This window comes from Aricia agestis, chromosome 2 (assembly GCF_905147365.1).
Source record: "Aricia agestis chromosome 2, ilAriAges1.1, whole genome shotgun sequence".
Lineage (NCBI taxonomy): Eukaryota > Metazoa > Arthropoda > Insecta > Lepidoptera > Lycaenidae > Aricia > Aricia agestis.
Genome location: NC_056407.1, coordinates 9,497,364 through 9,518,491, shown reverse-complemented (window position 1 = coordinate 9,518,491; position 21,128 = coordinate 9,497,364). Strand labels below are relative to the sequence as shown.

At 35.7% G+C, this 21,128-nt stretch overlaps 1 protein-coding gene across 3 annotated transcripts; it reads right to left on the bottom strand.

Moving 5' to 3' along the window:
• Positions 1-148: 148 nt before the first annotated feature.
• LOC121739905 (limbic system-associated membrane protein-like) lies at positions 149-20,718 on the bottom strand. 3 transcript variants are annotated; one of them, XM_042132508.1, is made up of 10 exons: positions 20,595-20,718; positions 18,046-18,170; positions 14,864-15,065; positions 13,403-13,534; positions 11,608-11,796; positions 8,758-8,818; positions 8,317-8,563; positions 2,562-2,640; positions 2,345-2,476; positions 149-438 (listed from the first exon to the last, which is right to left on the bottom strand). In XM_042132508.1, the coding sequence occupies exons 1-10, from the start codon at positions 20,635-20,637 to the stop codon at positions 185-187; spliced, it is 1,464 nt and encodes a 487-aa protein (XP_041988442.1). In that variant the 5' UTR covers positions 20,638-20,718; the 3' UTR covers positions 149-184. The 3 variants fall into 3 exon arrangements, with proteins under 3 accessions (XP_041988442.1, XP_041988443.1, XP_041988444.1); XM_042132509.1 differs by having other exon boundaries at positions 149-429; XM_042132510.1 differs by having other exon boundaries at positions 149-426.
• Positions 20,719-21,128: the final 410 nt, after the last annotated feature.

The window sequence follows — 21,128 nt, the reverse complement described above, 5'->3', positions numbered from 1 at the left end:
TCTAGCAGGAGATAAAATTAATTATAAATTATTATGGGTACTTGTTAATTCTTATAACTTATTATATTAAATGATGACAGTACTTAATATAATAAGTAAAAGATGTTATATTATTACTATTATAATATAACAAACTGTGTTTACATAAAATTAAACTTAGTTATTGTAAAATAGTTATTATAATTCACACAAGACGTATAGCAAACATGTAAGCCACAGCAACTATTCCTATGCCACAGCCAAAAAATATACCGTAGAAAAACGTGTTAGACTGTATAGATACAATTGGTTCGCTTTTATGGTCTTCGAGAGATTCTGACTTCGTAGTCGAGGCCACTGCTACCTCAGACCAGGGGGATACACCAACTTCATTTGATGCGCGAACTCTTATACAGTAAGCGGCCTCTTGTCGTAAATCTTTCAGAACTGCTGAAACAACTGCAAAAGAGATTAATTATTTTTTTTATATTTTATTGTATAACCATACTAGATGACGCCCGCAACTCCGTTGCGCCAAAATTCGCTTATCGCGCGGGAACCGTACATTTTTCCGGAATAAAAAGTATCCTATGTCCTTTTCCGGGAATCAAAGTATCTCCATGATAAATTTCAGCAAAATCAGTTCAGTGGTTTGAGCGTGAAGAGGTAACAGACAGACAAACAGACAGACAGACAGACACACTTTCGCATTTATAATATTAGTATGGAAGTATGGATACATACATGGTTACGAATTGTCGTCGGAATTCAGTTCAGTTCGGTGCTCAGCCTTTACAGAAAATACTCGACAAGCAACGCTAAATATTATGTTGTGTTTCGCCGACAGACAGAAAGGAGGCCTAACTAAAGCCCTTAGCATTTTATGGGGTATGAGGTATCGCTTAGTCACAACTCACAATAGATCTTCAAGGGTCGCACTGACATCAGGGCTACTTGACCTGCCTTCAGCAAAAAAAAGGTATCGCTTACCAAGAGGCAATAAGGCCTGCTTGTTTCCTAGTTCATTTAAAAAAAAAACCTATTAGGTCCCTTTCCTTTACAATTTCGCATTGGTTGTACTGAACCATAAGCTCCGATATTAAGCATAATAACATATTGTATTATGATAAGCATCTTGTAACATTAATAGAAAAAGTGTTGCGTAAGCTAAAGTAAGCGCAAAAAGTGTATCTTTCTATGCATTGTTTAACAATAGGTCGTTTTCTGAACAGCTTAACAGTTAACACTGATGATCATGGCGGTCGTTAATGACATTGTTATAATAATAGTCCTTAGTTCCTGCTTTGTCATTAATAAATTAAAATTACACTTATTATAAAGGTGCTGTCAGACAGTTAACTTTTTGTTCGTTTTTGTTTTGTTCAGCGTCTTTCATTCCAAGTGACGCAATTGAACACAAAATTAACCTTTTATTCAAAATACCGATTATGAATAATTATTGCTTAAGAAGGGACAGGGAGGGATAGTTCAATTGCAGCGGGACGCGTCGACAAATGCAATGCATTTTGCAACGATCCATTCAAAATTAAACTTTATTAAACAAGACGATAAACATTGAATTGACAAAATTACGTGTAGATAGATACGTGGTAGAGCCATGCTTCGAATGAGCCGGCTAGGCTCGACCGGAGAAATACCACGAGCTCACAGAAAACCGGCGTGAAACAGCACTTGCGCTGTGTTTTGCCGAGTAAGTGAGTTTACCGGAGGCCCAATTCCCTACCCTTCCCTTCCCTATTCCCTTTCTTACCTCCCCTACCCTGTAATCCTATTCCTCTTAAAAGGCCGGCAACGACCCGTTTGCTCGTTTGCTCCCTTATTTCATTAAAAAAAAATTGCCACCCGCGGTGTTGGGCTGCCTGTTCCAAAAGGTTCATTTAAATGTTCTTCGCAATGCTTTTCTAGGTAATGTAAATTGATCCTAAGGATCTACGAGACAGGTCTAGGACTTCTAGGAGGAAGGATTCGCTACTGCTTGCTAACAATAGCAATGTGTTCACTGTAACAACATCGCGTTTTCGTTATTAGAATATTATTCATCATTAACAACAAAGGAAGTGGGGTAATAAGAGACAACGTCGGCACTCGACAGACGAGGTTGAAACTTTTGTTTAAGCCACGAACCTGATTATGAAACTTCATAATAATTAATGTAAAAATGATAATTATTTTCTATAGCTAGCCTCGTGGTTTTAACTTACATTATGGAACAGTTAACACTATCGGACAAATTGATTTCATAAGCAAAAAGCAGACTTGCAAATTGCAATAATTTGGTCCAGAGCTAAACTTAACATAATCTAGTTAAGCATATTGTCCAACAGCTACCTACTATTGCACTTACCGGAGTCAAAACTTTGCGGAACTTTATCGGAAATAACATCGTTTATTGTCATAGTTTCTGCGTCTCTAAAATCAAATTCACTTCCTTTCAGTTCATCACCCTCCGCACACTCCTTGTATTGTATGTTTATTTCTGTAATAATTTATGCATAACTTTATATTACTTCACTATTATTTTCCAATCATACACAAATATTTTAGCAATGTTCTAAGCTTACCATCGATCGGAAATTTTACTAGATCGTTCCATGTAATTTTTATTCCCAAATTATCTTCGGCTGCATTTTCAATAATTACCTGAAAAAGAAAAGAAATAAAGTTGAATTATTATTTTTAACAAAAAATTAAAACCGACTTCCAAGGTAAAAACAATAATAACATCCTTTAAATAATATGAACTAAAAGTATTAAATAATTTTTCCTATCTAATAGTGCCTTTTTCCGAATTCGGCTAAAACTCAACTATTTCTGTACTCAATCTTCATCATTTTGAAGTCGATACCAGATATACTTAGCTGAATCTTCAGTCTGCCAGAATATTTGAAACTTTTTTAACTGGCACCGACTTCAAAATTATGAAGATTGAGTACAGAAATAGTTGAGTTTTAGCCGAAGTCGGAAAAAGGCACTATTAGATAGGAAAAATTATTTAATACTTTTTAGTTCATATTATTCAAAGGATGTTATTATTGTTTTTACCTTGGAAGTCGGTTTTAATTTTTTGTTAAAAATAATAATTTCACTCTTTTTAGTTACCTAGTAAACTATCGCGTACGTAGAAAAATACACCTGTATATTATTCTACGTATCTTATTACAAGCTCACCGGTGAGCGACACACAATAGAATAACAATAGGTTTCCAAGAATCCACGATCGAAGGATTAATAGGAGTATAATCAATAATCAGTAAAACCGTTTCGGAGGAGTAAGGCAACTAACATTGTGACACGAGAAAGATAAGAAGATGTACTTATTTATTATATTAAATATTAATATTATAAGGCACTTATTTAAAGGGGCAGTTGTAAATTGCAGTTTTGGTAAGTTAAAAATTATAAATGGCACGTTTAATAACTAGTTTAACAGTAGAATAATGAAATGAGCGGTAAAAATTAATGAATGAGCGGTTACGTGTGGGCAGTAACGAATCGGAATTTGTCAGTAAGAAATCTCATTCTAAGCAGTTCTTTAAACAATGAGGCGGTAAAATATAATAATATCGGCCAAGTGCGAGTCGAACACACCCATGGAGGGTTCCGTACCATTATAAAGCGAAAGTAAGACCTAACCTACTCTTGGAGTTTCTGGATTGTGTTTGTTTTGACGGGGGGCTGCTGCCCCCCCCCCCCCCCCCCCCCCCGCTACGGTATCCGTGGTTAAGTAGGCCTTCTGTTAAGTCGTTATCGAACCGCTCATTCCATCATTTTCACCGCTCATTCATTTATCGAACCGCTCATTCCATCATTTTTGCCGCTCATTCAGTTATTGGACTGCTCAATTATTTTTTTATTACTGTCCATGTTTTACAGTCGCAATAATTAATCAACCGCCAAAAAAAAAAATAACTGCTCAAATTTTTTTTAAACTGATCATAATAACATCTCAAATATTTAAATGACTGCTCAAAAAATCAGTTCCCATATTATAATAAACGTAATTATCCTAAAACGTATATAAACTACATAATAGAACAAAAGTTCTGATAAAATTTTACTAGTCTAATGCCCTGTTTCTGAAGTTACCAGTTAAACTTTCATTAGCTATTGATACAATAAAGTTATCTACACTACTATTATAAAGAGGAAAGATTTGATTGTTTGTTTGTCTTGAATAGGCTCAGAAACTACTGGACCGATTTGAAAGATTCTTTTACCATTGGAATCCTACATTAATTCTGCTGAACAAAGGCAAAATTTTATTTTGGAAAAAAGTAGGGTTCTGTAAGATATTTGGGATTTTCGGACGCAAGGTGTAAAAAATCAACCAGAAATGTTACTTTTTTCGCGTACGCTGCCTAAACTATAAAAGATAGATACCCTAAAATGTTGAAAGTAATTGTAGATCTTGCAAATATCTACAAAAAAGTCCGCGACACACTATACCTATCTATGTTGAGTGAGGCACAATAACCATTTTTTTATTGAAAATCTTGAAATGTTTTTGGACTACATTTAAATGCCTTTATTTTACTCATGGCATTAATTCTTATCAAAATAAATTATTTCATTACTAAGTTCAGTTAATGTAGATAATATTTGGTCTTTGAATGGATAAAATTGGACGTTTGGTTTTAATGTTATGGCGAAATTAAAATATTACGATTTCTGCTACACGTTGCGAATTGGGCGTCGTCAAGGCGCGCCGCGCGGGTGTGCTCGCTTGGAGAGTCCACGTAAATATTAATTATTATTACCTCGATCATGAGAATCGCAGACACAATAGATTTATAATATAATAGTTATGCGACAGCCGGGTGCCGCTTCATTGATGGGATAATATTATAGTGCTTCATTAATTTATTACGTTTTGAATGACTATTATTTTTGAGTGCTAATATAATTAATTTCTATAACTATAAATCTCCAATAGCGGCAGCCGGCTGCCAGCATAACAACTATTGAAGATCTATTGTGTCTGCGATACCCACGATGTCTGCGATACCCACGATGCCGATGGAAGTATAATTAATGCATATTTTTAAATCTACACTATTTCTGCTGAACATAGGCTATAGCCTATAATTATTTAATGAGAGAAAAAAGGAAACCGTATTAACATTAATGTTAATTGTGTAAAAAAACTACCAAAATATTCCATATATTGTAAGCTTTATAAATTATAGACACAAAGTGACGTACTAGAGTCTTATAAGTTATAGAGGACATTAATATCAACGTAAAAGTCCGCGATATCATATGTCTGACTATTACAATTATTATCCTACTTTTTAATCTAAAAAAAAATATCCACAGCCGAACATATAACCTCCTCCTTTTTGGAAGTCGGTGAAAAATATGCAATAGTAACGTTGCGCCGGTACAAACCAGGCCAAATTACTTACCAGCTATAGCTTAGTTAGTATTTACCAGATTTAATAATAATAACTGAATTATATTTTAATCAAGTGTAACAATAATTATTCCAACCATTACATTTACCACGTTTACTTTAACATAAAGATTGACTAAGAAATAAAGATTGAAAAAAAATATATTTAAAAATCAATGTCCACCCGTGCGAAGCCGGGACGGGCCGCTAGTATTGTATAGGATAAACGTTGGTTATCTGTCACTGCGTTTCTGAATACGCAACGAACCGTTCACTATCAAACAGATAAGCAGTACCATAATTTGCCGTTAGATGGGTCTTTTAAAATTTGCTATTTTTAAATTAGGATTATTACTAGTTTTATTTACGAATAAGCGAATACTACGAATATTTTATTTAGGGGTAAGTAAATAATTAAATAAGCATTGTTTTAGTTATAAATTAATAAAATTGGATATTTAAAATCGATATTCAATTTTCATGAGATGCACACTGAATAAAAATGCTGCAATTTGCAAAATTTGCAAATCATTTACTTACCTCTAGTACATATTATTATGTAGTTTTCATACAACCACAGTCCACATCACAGAACACAATAATATTTCTAACGGAGAACCAAATCAACATCTGTTTGTACTTTGAAAAGACAAGACTGCCTGCTCTTTCATTTTGTTAGTTTAGTTGCTTTGTTTAGGCCAAACAATGCACTTTTTTGGTCTTACCACTTGCGAATCGCGTCAGCAAAAATTACACTACCGAATTTAATAAAAAAAAACTCGAGTATCTACTCGTTAAAAGAAACAAAAATAAAATATACCTTTGTTTAAGTACTTTTGAACAATTTTTTACGGTTATAACTTTATAATTTTTATTATATAATTGTAGATATACGTTATTGAAAACGGCCGTAAGTTTCTAGGTAAGTACTCAAATATTAAAAATAAACTCCAATACTTTCAAATCAGACTCTGATGAGCTGCTCGTATTCATCATGTTAATTTTAATATTTTAACTGACAATTTTATAATAAGCTAAAACCTAAAAGTTTATGTAATTTGCTTGAAGCAAAACGTCAAATAAAGTTATGAAATCGATAAACGGCACACATTGGCCAGTTAAGTTAACCTGCGCTTAAACGGAGTTTATCTTACATTGCGATGTTCAGAAACGCACTTTCTTAGTTTATCGAACCAATAGCGCTAACGAATAAATAAACTGCCGTTAAAAGTTCCTCAGAAACCGGGCATAATTCAGCTACTCCACATAATTCACATTTGTACACGCTACTGTGATTTAACTAAGTTTCTATTAAACACATTAACTTATAAGTAGGGAATTATATTGTAAAAGAAACACAAGCACGAATATTTGTTCGTAATTTATTAATTTGACAACTATGCACTACTTTGCTACATATCCACCAATAGGAGGGTGAATTTGTGTACGAATTCGGACATCTACCGGTCCATAGCATTTGTATGACTCGAGCGATCTTTACACGAAATATTTCGAGTGTGAAGTTTTGAGAACACAAACTATTAGCAACAAATTATATCGTGCAGGAAACCGGTCTCGAAATTCAACTCCCGAGCGGCCACATGTGGTGTACGAATTGGGACATCTATAACCGGTCCCACCGTTCGACTCGAGGCACCGTTCGGCCCCAGGTGCGCGTGGTCTATGGTGGTTGCATACTAAGGTATCAACTACCATAAAAAATATCATATGACTATCTCGATGGCAGCCGCGGCCTGGCCGCTGCGGCTCGGCCGCCTATTATCGAAGCAACTTACTTCTCAGAAGTAATGTCAAATGTGTGCCTTACGCTTTCGAGTTAAGGTTGAATTTGTTATGTTCAATTTTGGTGACATTGGTGACCCTGTCGTGGTAATGATGATGATGATGATGATGATGAATATAATTTGCATAGTAGCATATGCTTTCAGTTCTTAAAACAGCGCCGAAACCCCCAAACTTGTATCTATAAGGAATCCGGAGTTCTCTTAGTATCTTCGGAACCATAGTATACCTCGTTGCGAAATCTTGCGTTTTGGTAGCATATGCTTAGGATGCTTCTCATAAAACCAAAATCACCATATGTTTCCATATAAATTTCGAGGAGTTCCCTCGATTACTCATGGATCCCATCATCAGGTCACCACTTTTGTGAACATGGTACCAAATTGGAGTGAAACCTAATACAACAAAATAAAAATTTCGAAAATCGGTTCACAAACGGCGGAGTAATCGTTGAACATACAAAAATAAAAATAAAAAAATAATAATAAAAAAGAAAACTCCACAGCCGAACATATAACCTCCTCCTTTTTGGAAGTCGGTTAAAAAGGGATTTAGGTAATTTATAAATTGTCCGTCAAAATTTTAGGAGTGACTATTTTCACTCACAAAATTACACTGACCTCCAATATACAAGTACGCAGGACTTACGATACCCTTTGAAATGACTGCTGGTTTTTGTGCCTATTTGAAGCGGAATCAGCGCCCCCAAAGCGAGGGAAGAGAACTAAATTTGACGTAAAAATGACGTTTGAAAGTCGCCATATTGGCGCTGATAGCAGTAGTGGGAGTATTTGGAACTAATACTAGTTTCTACAACCAATAGCGATTAAGCGGTCATTTGCAATTTACGTCAGATTTAGTTCTCTTCCCCCGCATTGGGGGCGTTGATTCCGCTTCAAATAGGCACAAAAAGCAGGTGGGTATCATAAGTCCAGCGTACTTGTTTAATGGAGGTCAGTGCAAAATTGTAACTTTTTGCCATTCGTGTTCATTTTCCTTCTTTTCTTGTTTAACCTTCAATACCATAAATTGACATTTGACAGTTTCGAACGTTATAAACAATGTTTTGAATAGGGAGAACATGGGGAGAACAATATTGACATATACTTAAACGTACTTACATCACTCGGTTTTTCCGGAGGACCCATTTTGTAGATTTCGAATGTTTTTTCTACCGTTCCGTACATATTCGAGGCTCGGCAAATATATCGTTGGCCGAAAGTAAATTCGGTTGCGGTTATAGTTAAGACAGATTTGTCATCGTTCTGGGTGTCGTCTTTAGGGTACTCGCTTAGCATGTTCCCGATGTCTTTGAACCACCTGTACTTTGGTGCTGGATAACCATTTGCTGAACACACTAGGTCGACGCTGAAATAATTAATTGTTTATTATTAGGACTCACTTATGTAAAGATTAGCGAACTGCGTAAGCGAGGGCTAGTCTAGCGTCATTGTTATAATATTAATCGCTTGACAAAATATATAAACATTTAAGTAATAATTAATTTTAACAATGGCCTGGGGCAAGTAAAAAATACTTGAAAGTTTTTAGGGTTCAAATACCTTTTGTTTTCCATTCCTGGTACCAAAGCGGTTTCATTTTCGACTTCAAAGAATGGCGGATCTGCAAAGTTTTTGTTTTGGAATAAAATTACACTTTTTAAACAATTAACAAACGCTTTGCATACAATAAGTGATTCTTAACAAAGCAGTGTTATTGTCATTTGTCTTGGTAATAATTAATATGAAAAAATATTATGTACCTACTATTAGAGAAAATGATTCATAGGCAGATGGCGGTCCTTTTATGATCGATTTTTTTATTTACTTATTTAAAAAACTTTATGCACATAAAAGTACAAAGGTGGACTTAATGTAAATAAATTTATGTGTGGGAGAGCCATGCTTCGGCACGAATGGGCCGGCTCGACCGGAGAAATACCACGTTCTCACAGAAAACCGGCCTGAAACAGCGCTTGCGCTGTGTTACGCCGAGTAAGTGAGTTTACCGGAGGCCCAATCCCCTACCCTATTCCCTTCCCTGTCCTCCCCTATTCCCTTCCCTGTCCTCCCCTATTCCCTTCCATTCCCATCCCCACCCTCTCTTACTACCCTATTCCCTCTTAAAAGGCCGGCAACGCACTTGCAGCTCTTCTGATGCTGCGAGTGTCCATGGGCGACGGAAGTTGCTTTCCATCAGGTGACCCGTTTGCTCGTTTGCCCCCTTATTTCATAAAAAAAAAATCTAATGGCATTATCTACCAGTCAACCTTTGGGCGATACGGGAACAAAATCGTGTAGGTGCCGGTCAAGTTACAAAACAGGAAAAAGAAAAACTTATCAAATAAATTATACTTATCAACTTATATAAATATTGCATAAAGTATACTTTAAATAAAATACATATTACATACCATAAATAATTTATATATTACATGTAATATAAACTATAAATATATAATAATTATATTATAGTTGAATATAAGTACGTAATATATTTGATATAATTATATCAAGTCGATCTTGATCTGTCAGTCGATTTTGAGAGAGCCCAACCAAATTAGGTTCAATTCTGTCCTGAATCGATTTCTCCGATAGTACGTTGCATTCGGGAGTTGATACAAAACTGTCATTCAAAAAACGAAAAACCTTAATAATAATAATAATATTCTTTATTTGCATAAATATGGTACAATAAGGTGTTACTATAATTCTAACAGTGCTTCACATATTTTGTCAATTTTCTCGACGTGCAAATGTTAATTTAGGATACATTCTTAAATATAATTTGTCATAATAATTATTAATAAATGCATGCCTAATAATTTCCATCTTACTTAATATGTCAAAATTATAAATATAAAGAACAAACGACATGACAAAGGAAAAGAAGAAGAAAAAAGAAAAATAATGTCAGCGGATGTAGATGCGTAAATAGTGTTCATGAAATCATAATAAACAACATTTGAACATATTTTTGGGCATGAAAACGATAATTAATATAAAATCATTGAGCTATTCCATCCCAGACAATGATTCGTTTATAGCTCGACTTAGAGGTGCGCGTGATAGGTAAGGTACTACATATTTTTTAATAAGTTTATTTTCATGGTCCTTGGTGTTTCTCATCATTTACTATAGTCTATAATATTTTTAGCACCCAAACCATAGGAGAGCCATGTCGAGCTCATCAAAAAAAACCTTTTGATGACTTTGCATGTGGTGCAGACAATACAGGTAACCCTTAGAATTATCTGTAATCTTTAATTGTTTGAAGTACTAGGTAAGTACTTGATTTGAATGTTAAACTTTAGTTTTTATTTTTTATTTTTATTTTCAGCACACCAGATGTCACTTAGGGTCAATTCAGATCGCAACGCGACGGGTACATGCGTTTCTAAAGTATTGAATTGACAGACTTCAATTGCGTGAGACGTCTTGCAAATCTGTCAAATCGTGGTCAAATCCATACAGAAATGCATCTACGCGTCGCGTTGCGGTCTGAATTGACCCTTACGAAGCCCTTGAACGTTTAGGCACGAATAATTTAATACAGCGAAGCGGTCATTTACACCGTTTGACCATGATCATGGACCATGAAGCCAAGGCCAGTACTTCCGAACTATCGATTAGCTTTAGTTAGTCTATAGTATTAGTCACTTTTGTGCTCACACACACTAATAGAGCTATTTGTTACAATAAGCATTCCAAAGTGAGAAAAAATATTTGTATGGTTACAATAATATCTGTAAATGTCGCCTGTGGCTCAACAGGAGCAAAATAATCATACATTTTGCTGTGATATACCGGCTAAGCCTATACGTTAAAGGAGTGAGCACACTGTGCACACATTTTTGCGATGAGCCCCGGCACGGCCCGTCTCAGTGTGCTCACTTCTTAATAGGATACCTTTTCAAATTTCGTTTAGTAGGTACACATTGCATCGTGATTCATGTGTTTTGTTGTAGACTTTTTTTTATGAAACCTGATGGAAAGCAACTTCCGTCGCCCATGTACACTCGCAGCATCAGAAAAGTTGCAGGTGCGTTGTCGATCTTTTAAGAGGAAATAGGGTAATAGGGGAGGGTAGGGATGGGAAGGGAAGGGAATAGGGGAGGGTAGGGAAGGGATTAGGGTAGGGGAATTCAGGCCTCCGGTAAACTCACTCACTCGGCGAAACACAGCGCAAGTGCTGTTTCACGCCGGTTTTCTGTGAGAACGTGGTATTTCTCCGGTCGAGCCGGCCCAATCGTGCCGAAGCATGGCTCTCCCACGTATAAACTGCGGCCCGGATGTCTGGATATGCGTAATTTTCTATCCATACATATAGTACATACTTAAGAACTTTTGAGTTAGTAATAAGTATTAGCATTAGAATTCTAAAGAATCCTTCTTAATCACAAGAGTACTTACAATTCACATGAAGGGTAACATTCAAGTTTTTATTGAGGGCACACTCCGGCAGTATGGGGTTCTCCTGTATGGATCCACACGTATATACGCCGCTATCCTGGCTGTTCAAAGCAACGATTGTTAAGAGACCTTCAAATCCTTCATGGGAGAACTTTCGCATTATCTTGTATTTCGTGGGGTTCGTTTGGTCTGAAATGATTAAACAAAAACTTTATAACCTTTGCCGAAGAACCGTTATTATCGCTGTTGTATCTTGTTGATACAACAGCGATTTTAAGCGGGCGGATGATGTTGGAAAACTTTGAATTAGAGTTCTTGAGTTATTAATTCGTTCGTCTTCAAGATAATTTTATACTAAGATAACAACCGTAACTCCGTTGCGGTACGGTTGCGCCTTATTTCGTTTATCGTGCGGGAAGGAAGGAACCGTACATTTTTCCGGGATAAAAACTATCCAATGTCCTTTCTCGGGACTTAAAGTATGTCCATACCAAATTTCAGCAAAATCGATTCAGCCGTTTGGGCGTGAAGAGGTAACAGACACACACATTTGGCATTCATAATCCATACTAATATTATAAATGCGAAAGTGTGTCTGTCTGTCTGTTACCTCTTCACGCCCAAACGGCTGAACCGATTTTGCTGAAATTTGGCATGGAGAAACTTTGAGTCCCGGGAAAGGATATCATGTCCCGAAAAAATGTACGGTTCCAGCACGATAAACGAGTTTTGGCGCAACGGAGTTGCGGGCGTCATCTTGTATTACATAAGTATGGATTCCGCTGTTCTTATGGATTATGTCCTAATAGTAATATTCAAGATATACATAGCTACCACCAATGAGTTTCTAAAATACTAGAGTAGCAATGTCTTACAAAAGATTCTCAGAAATGCGTAACCACTTTTTTGTTCAAAAGACAATGTCAAGTCATATATTCCTTATGTCATTATGTTGACGCCTCCGTGGTCTAGTGGTTAGAGCGTCGCTCTCGACTCCGGAGGTCGTGGGTTCGAATCCCGCGTTGGAAACATGTTATTTCCAAGTTTGGTTAGGACAATGCAGGCTGATCACCTGATTGTCTGACAAGTAAGATGATCCATGCGTCGGATGGGCATGTAAAAAGTCGGTCATGCGCCTGATCTCTCGCCAGTCGTGTCGGTCTTCCGTCCCACTGGGTTATGAGAGTAAAAGGAATAGAGAGTGCTCTTGTGTACTGCGCACACACTTGAGCACTATAAAATTACTCCTGCGTACCTGGCCTGGTTTCAATGAAACCGGCCACCGTCACCGAAACCGGTGTGGGGAGTATTATTATTATGTCATTATGTATGTGAGATATGCCTGCAGGCATCTTCGAAGTGGCAACGCGTTGCTACCGTAAACTTCCAATCTAGTTACGTTAGTAACATAGAATATCATTGGCTACCACATAAAAATATTATGTAACCGCTTTCACACTAGAACGTAAGCATATTTAAAGTGTACCGCAAACTTTTTGTGTTCAAGGTACACCTAGAAAAATGAAAATTTTTGGAGATACACCACAAATTAATCGGCGTGTACACTGTACGAGCGTGATCTGTTCCCAATTAACATTCCTTTTGTCGATCGTCCTGAGATGTTGCCTTTTTTGGTTCTTATAAACTAGGAATATTATCTAGGTATGTAAAAATAATTACGTCATTTTTTGTGGCACACCAACCACTGGCAAAAGTATGCGGCGGAACCCTTTGCGGAACACTGGCCTAGGCCCTAGAGTACTCGTCTGGCAGCTTGTTACTTCTGCCAACTTACCAGTTATAACATCCCCATTCCTGTACCAGACGATTCTCGGTTCCGGGTCACCTTTGGCCTGACACGAGAGTGTGATGGACCGGCCTCTATCGGCGGTTATCTCGGTTGACGTGCTAACAAACTCCGCCGGATCTGAACAAAGGAATAGTGAGATTAACTTTTCCCGGGGCGGCTAAAATAGCTAGATCAAGACCAGGTTATGTGGCTTTGAATTTAAGTTAAAATGTAGCTCTACGTTAAGATTTTTTTTGTTTTAAAAATGCAGCCGAGTGACATCATTGCATTGTGTTATGTCACCTATGTGTATAAATGGTAATTAGTTTTATTTGTAACTAATTATCATAATTATTATTTATAATTTGTTATTATAATAATATTATACTTAAGTTTGAAATTTAACGTAGTTTTCGAATAGACATGCTAAGGTACTAAAAGTTTGTGTATTTTCACAGGATATTGCTAGATTTAATAATGCATTTAAAATTGTATGTTATGGTAATACCTGTTCCTTTGTCAACTAGAAAGTACTTATTTTAATTTAAACTTTGCACCATAACAATTTTCTTGGTCGAAAGAAGTCCTTTCGCCCAGGAATAATTCATTTTTCGCGCGAGAACCTCAATTTTTGGTGATAGAAAATATTCATAGATGTTCTTTTACAAGACCTAAAGAAATTTTAAATACTTGAAATTTAAGAAAATTACTTTCGCAGCTCTTTAATATTAGGTACATTTGGATTTGCATTTATGACAATATCCACTTATTAATTAATAATAATTTTTTTGCATAACAATATGCAACCTTTGCAACGATAATATTACATTATTATATTCCAAGTATAGCTTCAAAGGCTTCTAACTAATACATAAATCGTAAATGACATTAATGAGACCGTGGAAACACGAGTATAATAATTAATTTATTCTTGAGACTGTTTTGCAGATCGCAACAGCTTCTGACGTTGCTTAGAGTATATAAACATGCTGAGGCGAATGTGGCCGGTGCACACTTTGCAATGTATCGGTTTGGTTTAAACCGTATAAAAATGCGTGTTACCAATCAAACTTTAGACTGTCGCTAACTTCTGTAATGAAAAATCACGTTACTTTCTGTGATAAACCTGCCCCTGTAGACAAGTGGCAAAACGCTTACGCTAACGCGTGTATGGATTTGACATTAGTATTCGCTAGCGAAGGCGAAGCGATGACTTATGTCAAATCGCATACATTTTAGCGCTTGCGTTAGCGTTAGCGTTAGCGCTTTGCCACTTGTCTACAGGCCCTGTGCAGTTGTAGGGCTCTCGATCTATATAATATTATTATCAACTAACTTTTAACAGATTCTTGCACCTACTACCAGAGGCAGGCATTTTTGTTTACGTAATCAGAGGCAAAAATACTTATGTCTAGATGTTGCCTGTTATTCTACCGTACCGTTTCGAAGAACTAAAACTAAACATACCAATGACGCATATGGAGACTTCACGGTGTACATTCCCAGAGCGGCAGGTCCAGATACCAGTGTCAGACACCGTTGTCCGTGAGAGAGTGAGGACCAGCGCCGGGACTCGCGACTTCAGCGAGGGGACGAAGTGCTCCTGGCCGTACACCCGCTTCGTACCCTGACGAGGTACTACCTTCCCGGAGGGGTCCACCCATTCCACCTGGAAAAGCAGTATATAAAAAAGAAAATATTTTGTGCCTATTATCGGTTCCGGACTAGCTCGAGTGGAAGAACCGGCGTAAGAAACTCGTACGGGCCACCTTTTATCAAAAAAATTCAAAATTCTAATCCTAATAGCGACCCGCCTCGGCGTCGCATGGGTATAAAATATATAGCCACTGTAAAATGATTAAAATCGATAGCCTATGATCCTTCACATGGTCTACTTCTTATCTGTGCCAAATAACATAAAAATTGCTCCAATAGTTCGCGAGGTAAGCCCTTTTAAATAATTTCCCCCGTTTCTTCCACATTCTCCTATTAGTCTTAGCGTGATAAAATATAGCCTATAGCCTTCCTCAATAAATGGACTAACACTGAAAGAATTTTTCAAATCGGACCAGTAATTCCTGAAATTAGCGCGTTCAAGTTAGCCCTTTCAAATAATTTTCCCCGTTTTTCCACATTTTCCTCTATTTCTTCGCTCCTATTAGTCTTATCGTGATAAAATATAGCCTATAGCCTTCCTCGATAAATGGGCTAACACTGAAAGTGTTAGCCCATTTATCGAGGAAGGAAGGAAGGAACCATTTATCGAGGAAGGAAGAATCATTAAAACCCGTTGCGTAGTTTTAAAGATTAAAGGGAACAAAGAGACATGAGGGAAAAGAAGCGACTTTGTTTTATAATATTATTATGTATAGATTTACAAAAATAGTTATATAATTTTACATTATGAATAAACACATATATATTCTTATTAGTTATTAAAATACAAGAGGAACGGAATTATTAAAATATTAAGTAGTATCTACTCTTTATAATACAAGGGTTGTTTTCTGCCAAAGATCTTTGATATACCTGTCATGTTGGATCAAGTATCACTTGATACAGTTTCAAAATATTATATCTATCGGATAAATGTAGTAGCAGAGTGTAGTAGGTAAACATACAAAAAATACAAATAATAAAGAAAGGTTACAAGATTTTTAATTAAACGTTTTATGCTGCAGGTACCTTACTCTTTACATTCGTTTCCATATTTTCATATTTTATATTTTTTTCATCTTATCCTTGCTTATTTTAATTTTAAGCGTTTATACATTTAAGCCTATAATCCGTATATCTTTACAGTCATCGATAAGAATAAATACGCCAATGGGGATTGTCCATTTTTTTTTAATTTTGCTCATTACAAAAACATTTCGAGGAATAAGGTCAGTGATCGTTTTTCTGTATATAAAGGAAAAAAAATACCCATTAGTTACTTATATTTTTGAACAAATATGTTTAAGCTTTGTTTGACCTTCAATGGCGTTAAATTAGCAATAAATTCGACCAACATTACGTTCGAACTTTTGGTAAGCTTCTCGTATCAGCTTTCACATAATGAGAACTTGCATTTGACGAACCAGCCATTATAAATAAGATTGAAAGGAAAAAACATACTGCAGAGGTCAATTATTGGCCGCCGATGATGACGTCAGAGCGAATCTTTAAAAATTTATTGAGAAAAAACTAGCCAATGAATTTCAAAATTATTTAATTTATATTCTTAAAATACCCTATTTTAACGAAAAAAAATATATAAAAAAACATGTGATTTTTTTTGGACAATGCTCATTGTTTTTGTTTCTATTAAGACATCACAAAATATAATGAACAAATAACAATTGAGAATACATAATGTGTTATGATTACCATGTGTGACAGACAGGCTTATGTAATACTATTGTCAATCAAAAATAATAAGGATTAGCAAGCAAAAATCACAATAGACACAAAAAATAACATACGTAATAATAATTGCTTTACATAAGCATGAATTATTATTCTCTATCATATTGTAACTCAGAGAAGGGAAAACAAAGTAACTAAAAATATATATATTTTTATTCCTTTAGATGGATACCCATTAATACTTCCTTTTTTTAGGCAGATGGAATTGCATATTAAAATTATCTCAGACACATGGGGACGACCTGGGGAAGCTTTTCTTTTTATAGCTTTATACTTTAAGTTTGTATATATATTTGTATATTTTAGATTGTATTTTTAGTGTTTAAATTATAATAATAATAGTTACACCTCTTGTAATCCCGTTGTAAACAATAAGACTTTTCGTGTGGTTATTTCGAAATTTTCTCAGAAACATACAATACGACAAATTTTACAAAAAGTTTTGCTTTTATGATATTTTAAATACTTGATGGCCCGGTGAACTTCGTATCACTTTAATTGTCTTAAAATATAATCCATTCCTGGACCTCCACGAACATTTCAAGATAAAAATAGCCAAATCGGTTCAGCCGTCTTCGAGTTTTACCAAGACTCAGAAAATTGAGAATTCATTTTTATTTATATAGGGTGTTACAAAACTAAGCGATAATAATCTAGGGTGTGAACGAGTCCCCTGTATAGACTTCACTGTGAAAGTAGTAGCGCTGAAAGACTATGGACAAATTCCTGACGCTAGAACGCTTGCCTATACAAATTATTAAAAAAATGCTCTTTCAGAACTGCCACTTTCACAGTGAACTCTATACAAGGACACATACGTGGGAGAGCCATGCTTCGGCACGAATGGGCCGGCTCGACCGGAGAAATACCACGTTCTCACAGAAAACCGGCGTGAAACAGCGCTTGCGCTGTGTTTCGCCGAGTGAGTGAGTTTACCGGAGGCCCAATCCCCTACCCTATTCCCTTCCCTACCCTCCCCTATTCCTTTTCCTTTCCTACCCTCCCCTCTTCCCTTCCTTACCCTCCCCTATTACCCTATTCCGTCTTAAAAGGCCGGCAACGCACTTGCAGCTCTCCGATGCTGCGAGTGTCCATGGGCGACGGAAGTTGCTTTCCATCAGGTGACCCGTTTGCTCGTTTGCCCCCTTATTTCATAAAAAAAAAAATACACACCCTTAAAGTATTAAAACTCTGTTTTGTTCCAAATTACACTCACAGATATAGACTAGAGAAGGACTTACTTTTTGATTTTTGTTGACTCCTCTGCAGATGATCGACTTCTTCACTCCCGTAGTGAAGTAGCTCACGGAGCCGTAGTCGATAGGCTCTATCATCACATCGTGATCCTTTGAAGACTCCACAATAACTAGACAAAAAGAGATTTTGTAATAAAGACTTGCGAGAGTTTGACGAAATGATAAAGAGTAGTCCTAGAATCTCCTAACTAATATATTCGAATGCTTGTAATCTTACTTTTTAGGGTAAAAGTACCCAAAGGATAAAAACGCGGGACCCTATTACTAAGACTTCGATGTCAGTCCGTCTGTATGTCTCCAGGCTGTAACTCAAGAACCGCTATAGCTAGACTTCTGAAATTTTCACAAATTGTGTATATCTGTTGCCGCTATAACAACAAATACTAAAAACAAAATAAATTAAATATTTAAGGGGAGGCTCCCATACAACAAACGTGATTTTTTGCTATTTTTGCTCGATATCAATAACTGCAACACAAAGGCACATTTAATATTCACGAAATAGTCAAGTAGACTTTACCTACTACAATTCATACTTTTCTCATTCTCTACGAATGAGAAAAGTAGGTATGAATTGTAGGTAAAGTCGACAGCACATGAAGGTTTTCACTTGTACTACGAGCCTTACATTTACAGCGATTGTAAAAATAGTATCTTAGTACTATATAAATATATATTCTGTGACAGTACAGAGTCCAATGTATAAAGCTACGAGCACGAGCTCTTGACTATGCAATAAAAAACTTGTCAATAGGTCATATTAACATTGTATTTTTTTTTATTATCAGATTTAAATTTATAGTGGTCGTTTTTTGCATTATATTTGGCACATTTTTTAGAATCTCTAGGGGGGGGGGGGGGAGCTGCCCTTCTTTGCCCCCCCCTTGGCGACGCCCTTGCGCGAGTCTAACACGCACTTGGCTGATTTTTTTATTTAAATATTTTTCTCAAACTTTGGCGACCAATTACAGAAGCTCCGTGAACCTCCACAGGTTAACAATCACTGCAGCTCTACATAATACATAATTTTGGCAAAACGAAAGATACTATTTTGGTTTCGCAACCATAACCTACTTTACCTTTAGAAAGCGTTTCTACCAATTACGTCACAGATTCTAAGATAAAGTTATTTAGAGTAGTTTATGAGCCGTTTCAGAATTAGTAAGTACCGTTCATACTTACAAATGCGTAATAATTTCAATTAAGAGGGCGACTAACCCCAAAAATCTAACATCGTCCTTCTCTCTTCACACTCACGCCCGTCTTTCATATGCCAGGTGAAAAAGAACGACGCGGATTCATCGCCAAATTAGTTTTTTCTCTCTCGACAAATATACAACATTTTAAAAATCCGTTAGGTCGATCTCTCAATGATAGAATTTTATACAATGTGTTAAAATATTGACTTAGTTCAATGCACGGTTATGGCAATAAATGAAAAATTCGTGAAAATTAGATACATATTTGTGATTTTTTTCTATCGAGAAAATTTTAAGATATCGTGTTTTTGCTCAGATCGAATTCTCGGAAATATCATGTAGTATGTAATTCTAGAAAAAGAAACAATTCGGGGCTTATTTTCAAGTATAAAAATGAATTATAAAATCGACACTTTAGGGTAGTCGCCCCCTTAAGCGAAAAACATAATATTTGAAGACGTAAGTGGAACGCGGTAAGTAACGGTAAAAAAATGCGTTTTTTTGCATAAATGGAGGCTTTAGGCTGTTTAGGGCCGGAAAAATGATTTTAACTGAACACTATAGAGCAAAAATAGGAAAAAATGTGTTTTCTGTTTGTGAGCAGTTTTATTTAAATTTTAATTATTAATTTTATTTAAATTTTATGATTAAAGTATTATTGAAACTGAGTGTTTTCTGAACATTTCAGGTGGCTACCTGTTGGCTGTTATCATCATTGATACCGAGCAAAAAATATTTAAAAATCACGATGGTTGTATGGGAGCCCCCCTTAAATATTAAATTTATAGTGTTTTTAGTATTTGTTCTTATAGCGGCAACAGAAATACATAATCTGTGAAAATTTAAACTCTACCTATTACCGTTCTTGAGTTACAGCCTGGAGAGAGACAGACGGACAGACGGACAGACATCGAAGTCTTAGTAATAGGGTCCCGTTTTTACCCTTCGAGTACGGAACCCTAAAAACTATGCTTTTTATGTGTAGCCAGAATATGTATTAGCTAGGTGATGAAGCAGATAAGTTACAAGTTTTTTTTCAAATTATAAGGGAAAAATGTGTAAATGTCCGTATGTTACAAAATGTGTCATAATGTGTTCGTCTTCAATTACACTACACGATTGCAGTAAGTTAAATGATTGTAAGAGCATAATCAATTAATCAGAATCATTAATCATTTTGCAAGGGTAATTTATACTATTTATACTCTCAATAATAAACTTTATGTAAAAGAGAATTGAATGCATCATGCAAATAAAAAAAATGACATAGTACTGAATTAACGAAATAATAATATTGAACCAAAATAAACTAATAAAATATAATAATAAATTTACCTGATGTACAGAAGTAAATTAAAATGATGTGATGAAGTTTCATCTTCGAAAATTAAAAAAATACCAATGAAAATTACTTCCAACTATTTTCTCCTCGGATTTAGACAGACTACAACTGAATGGGTTAGACAACTTGAATACAACTGAAAGGTTTAGCCTTTGCAATATTAATTAAATAGGTCATACATTAATATTAATTGTTAGAACAGTGTCAGATCCTGATCACGATAGTGGGATGCATGTCATTATAATTTGTATGCAGCTGGTAATTTCAATATAAATTTTAATATTTTTTCATGGAGTCGCATCATGAAAAAGGTTGAAAAACACTGCAATATTTGAACAAAATCGAAGTTGTAGTTTTTTTGCAACTCTGAACTCCTAAAATCTTTCCCGATTATGAATGGCGTATTAATCCTCGTTTCTGAAAAAGTATGTTTCTCTTGTTTGAACTTAAATTATGTTACCTTCTTTTTTCTTATAATAGGATCTAAACATCACAAAAGTGATATTAGGAGGTAGCGTAAAAGTTAT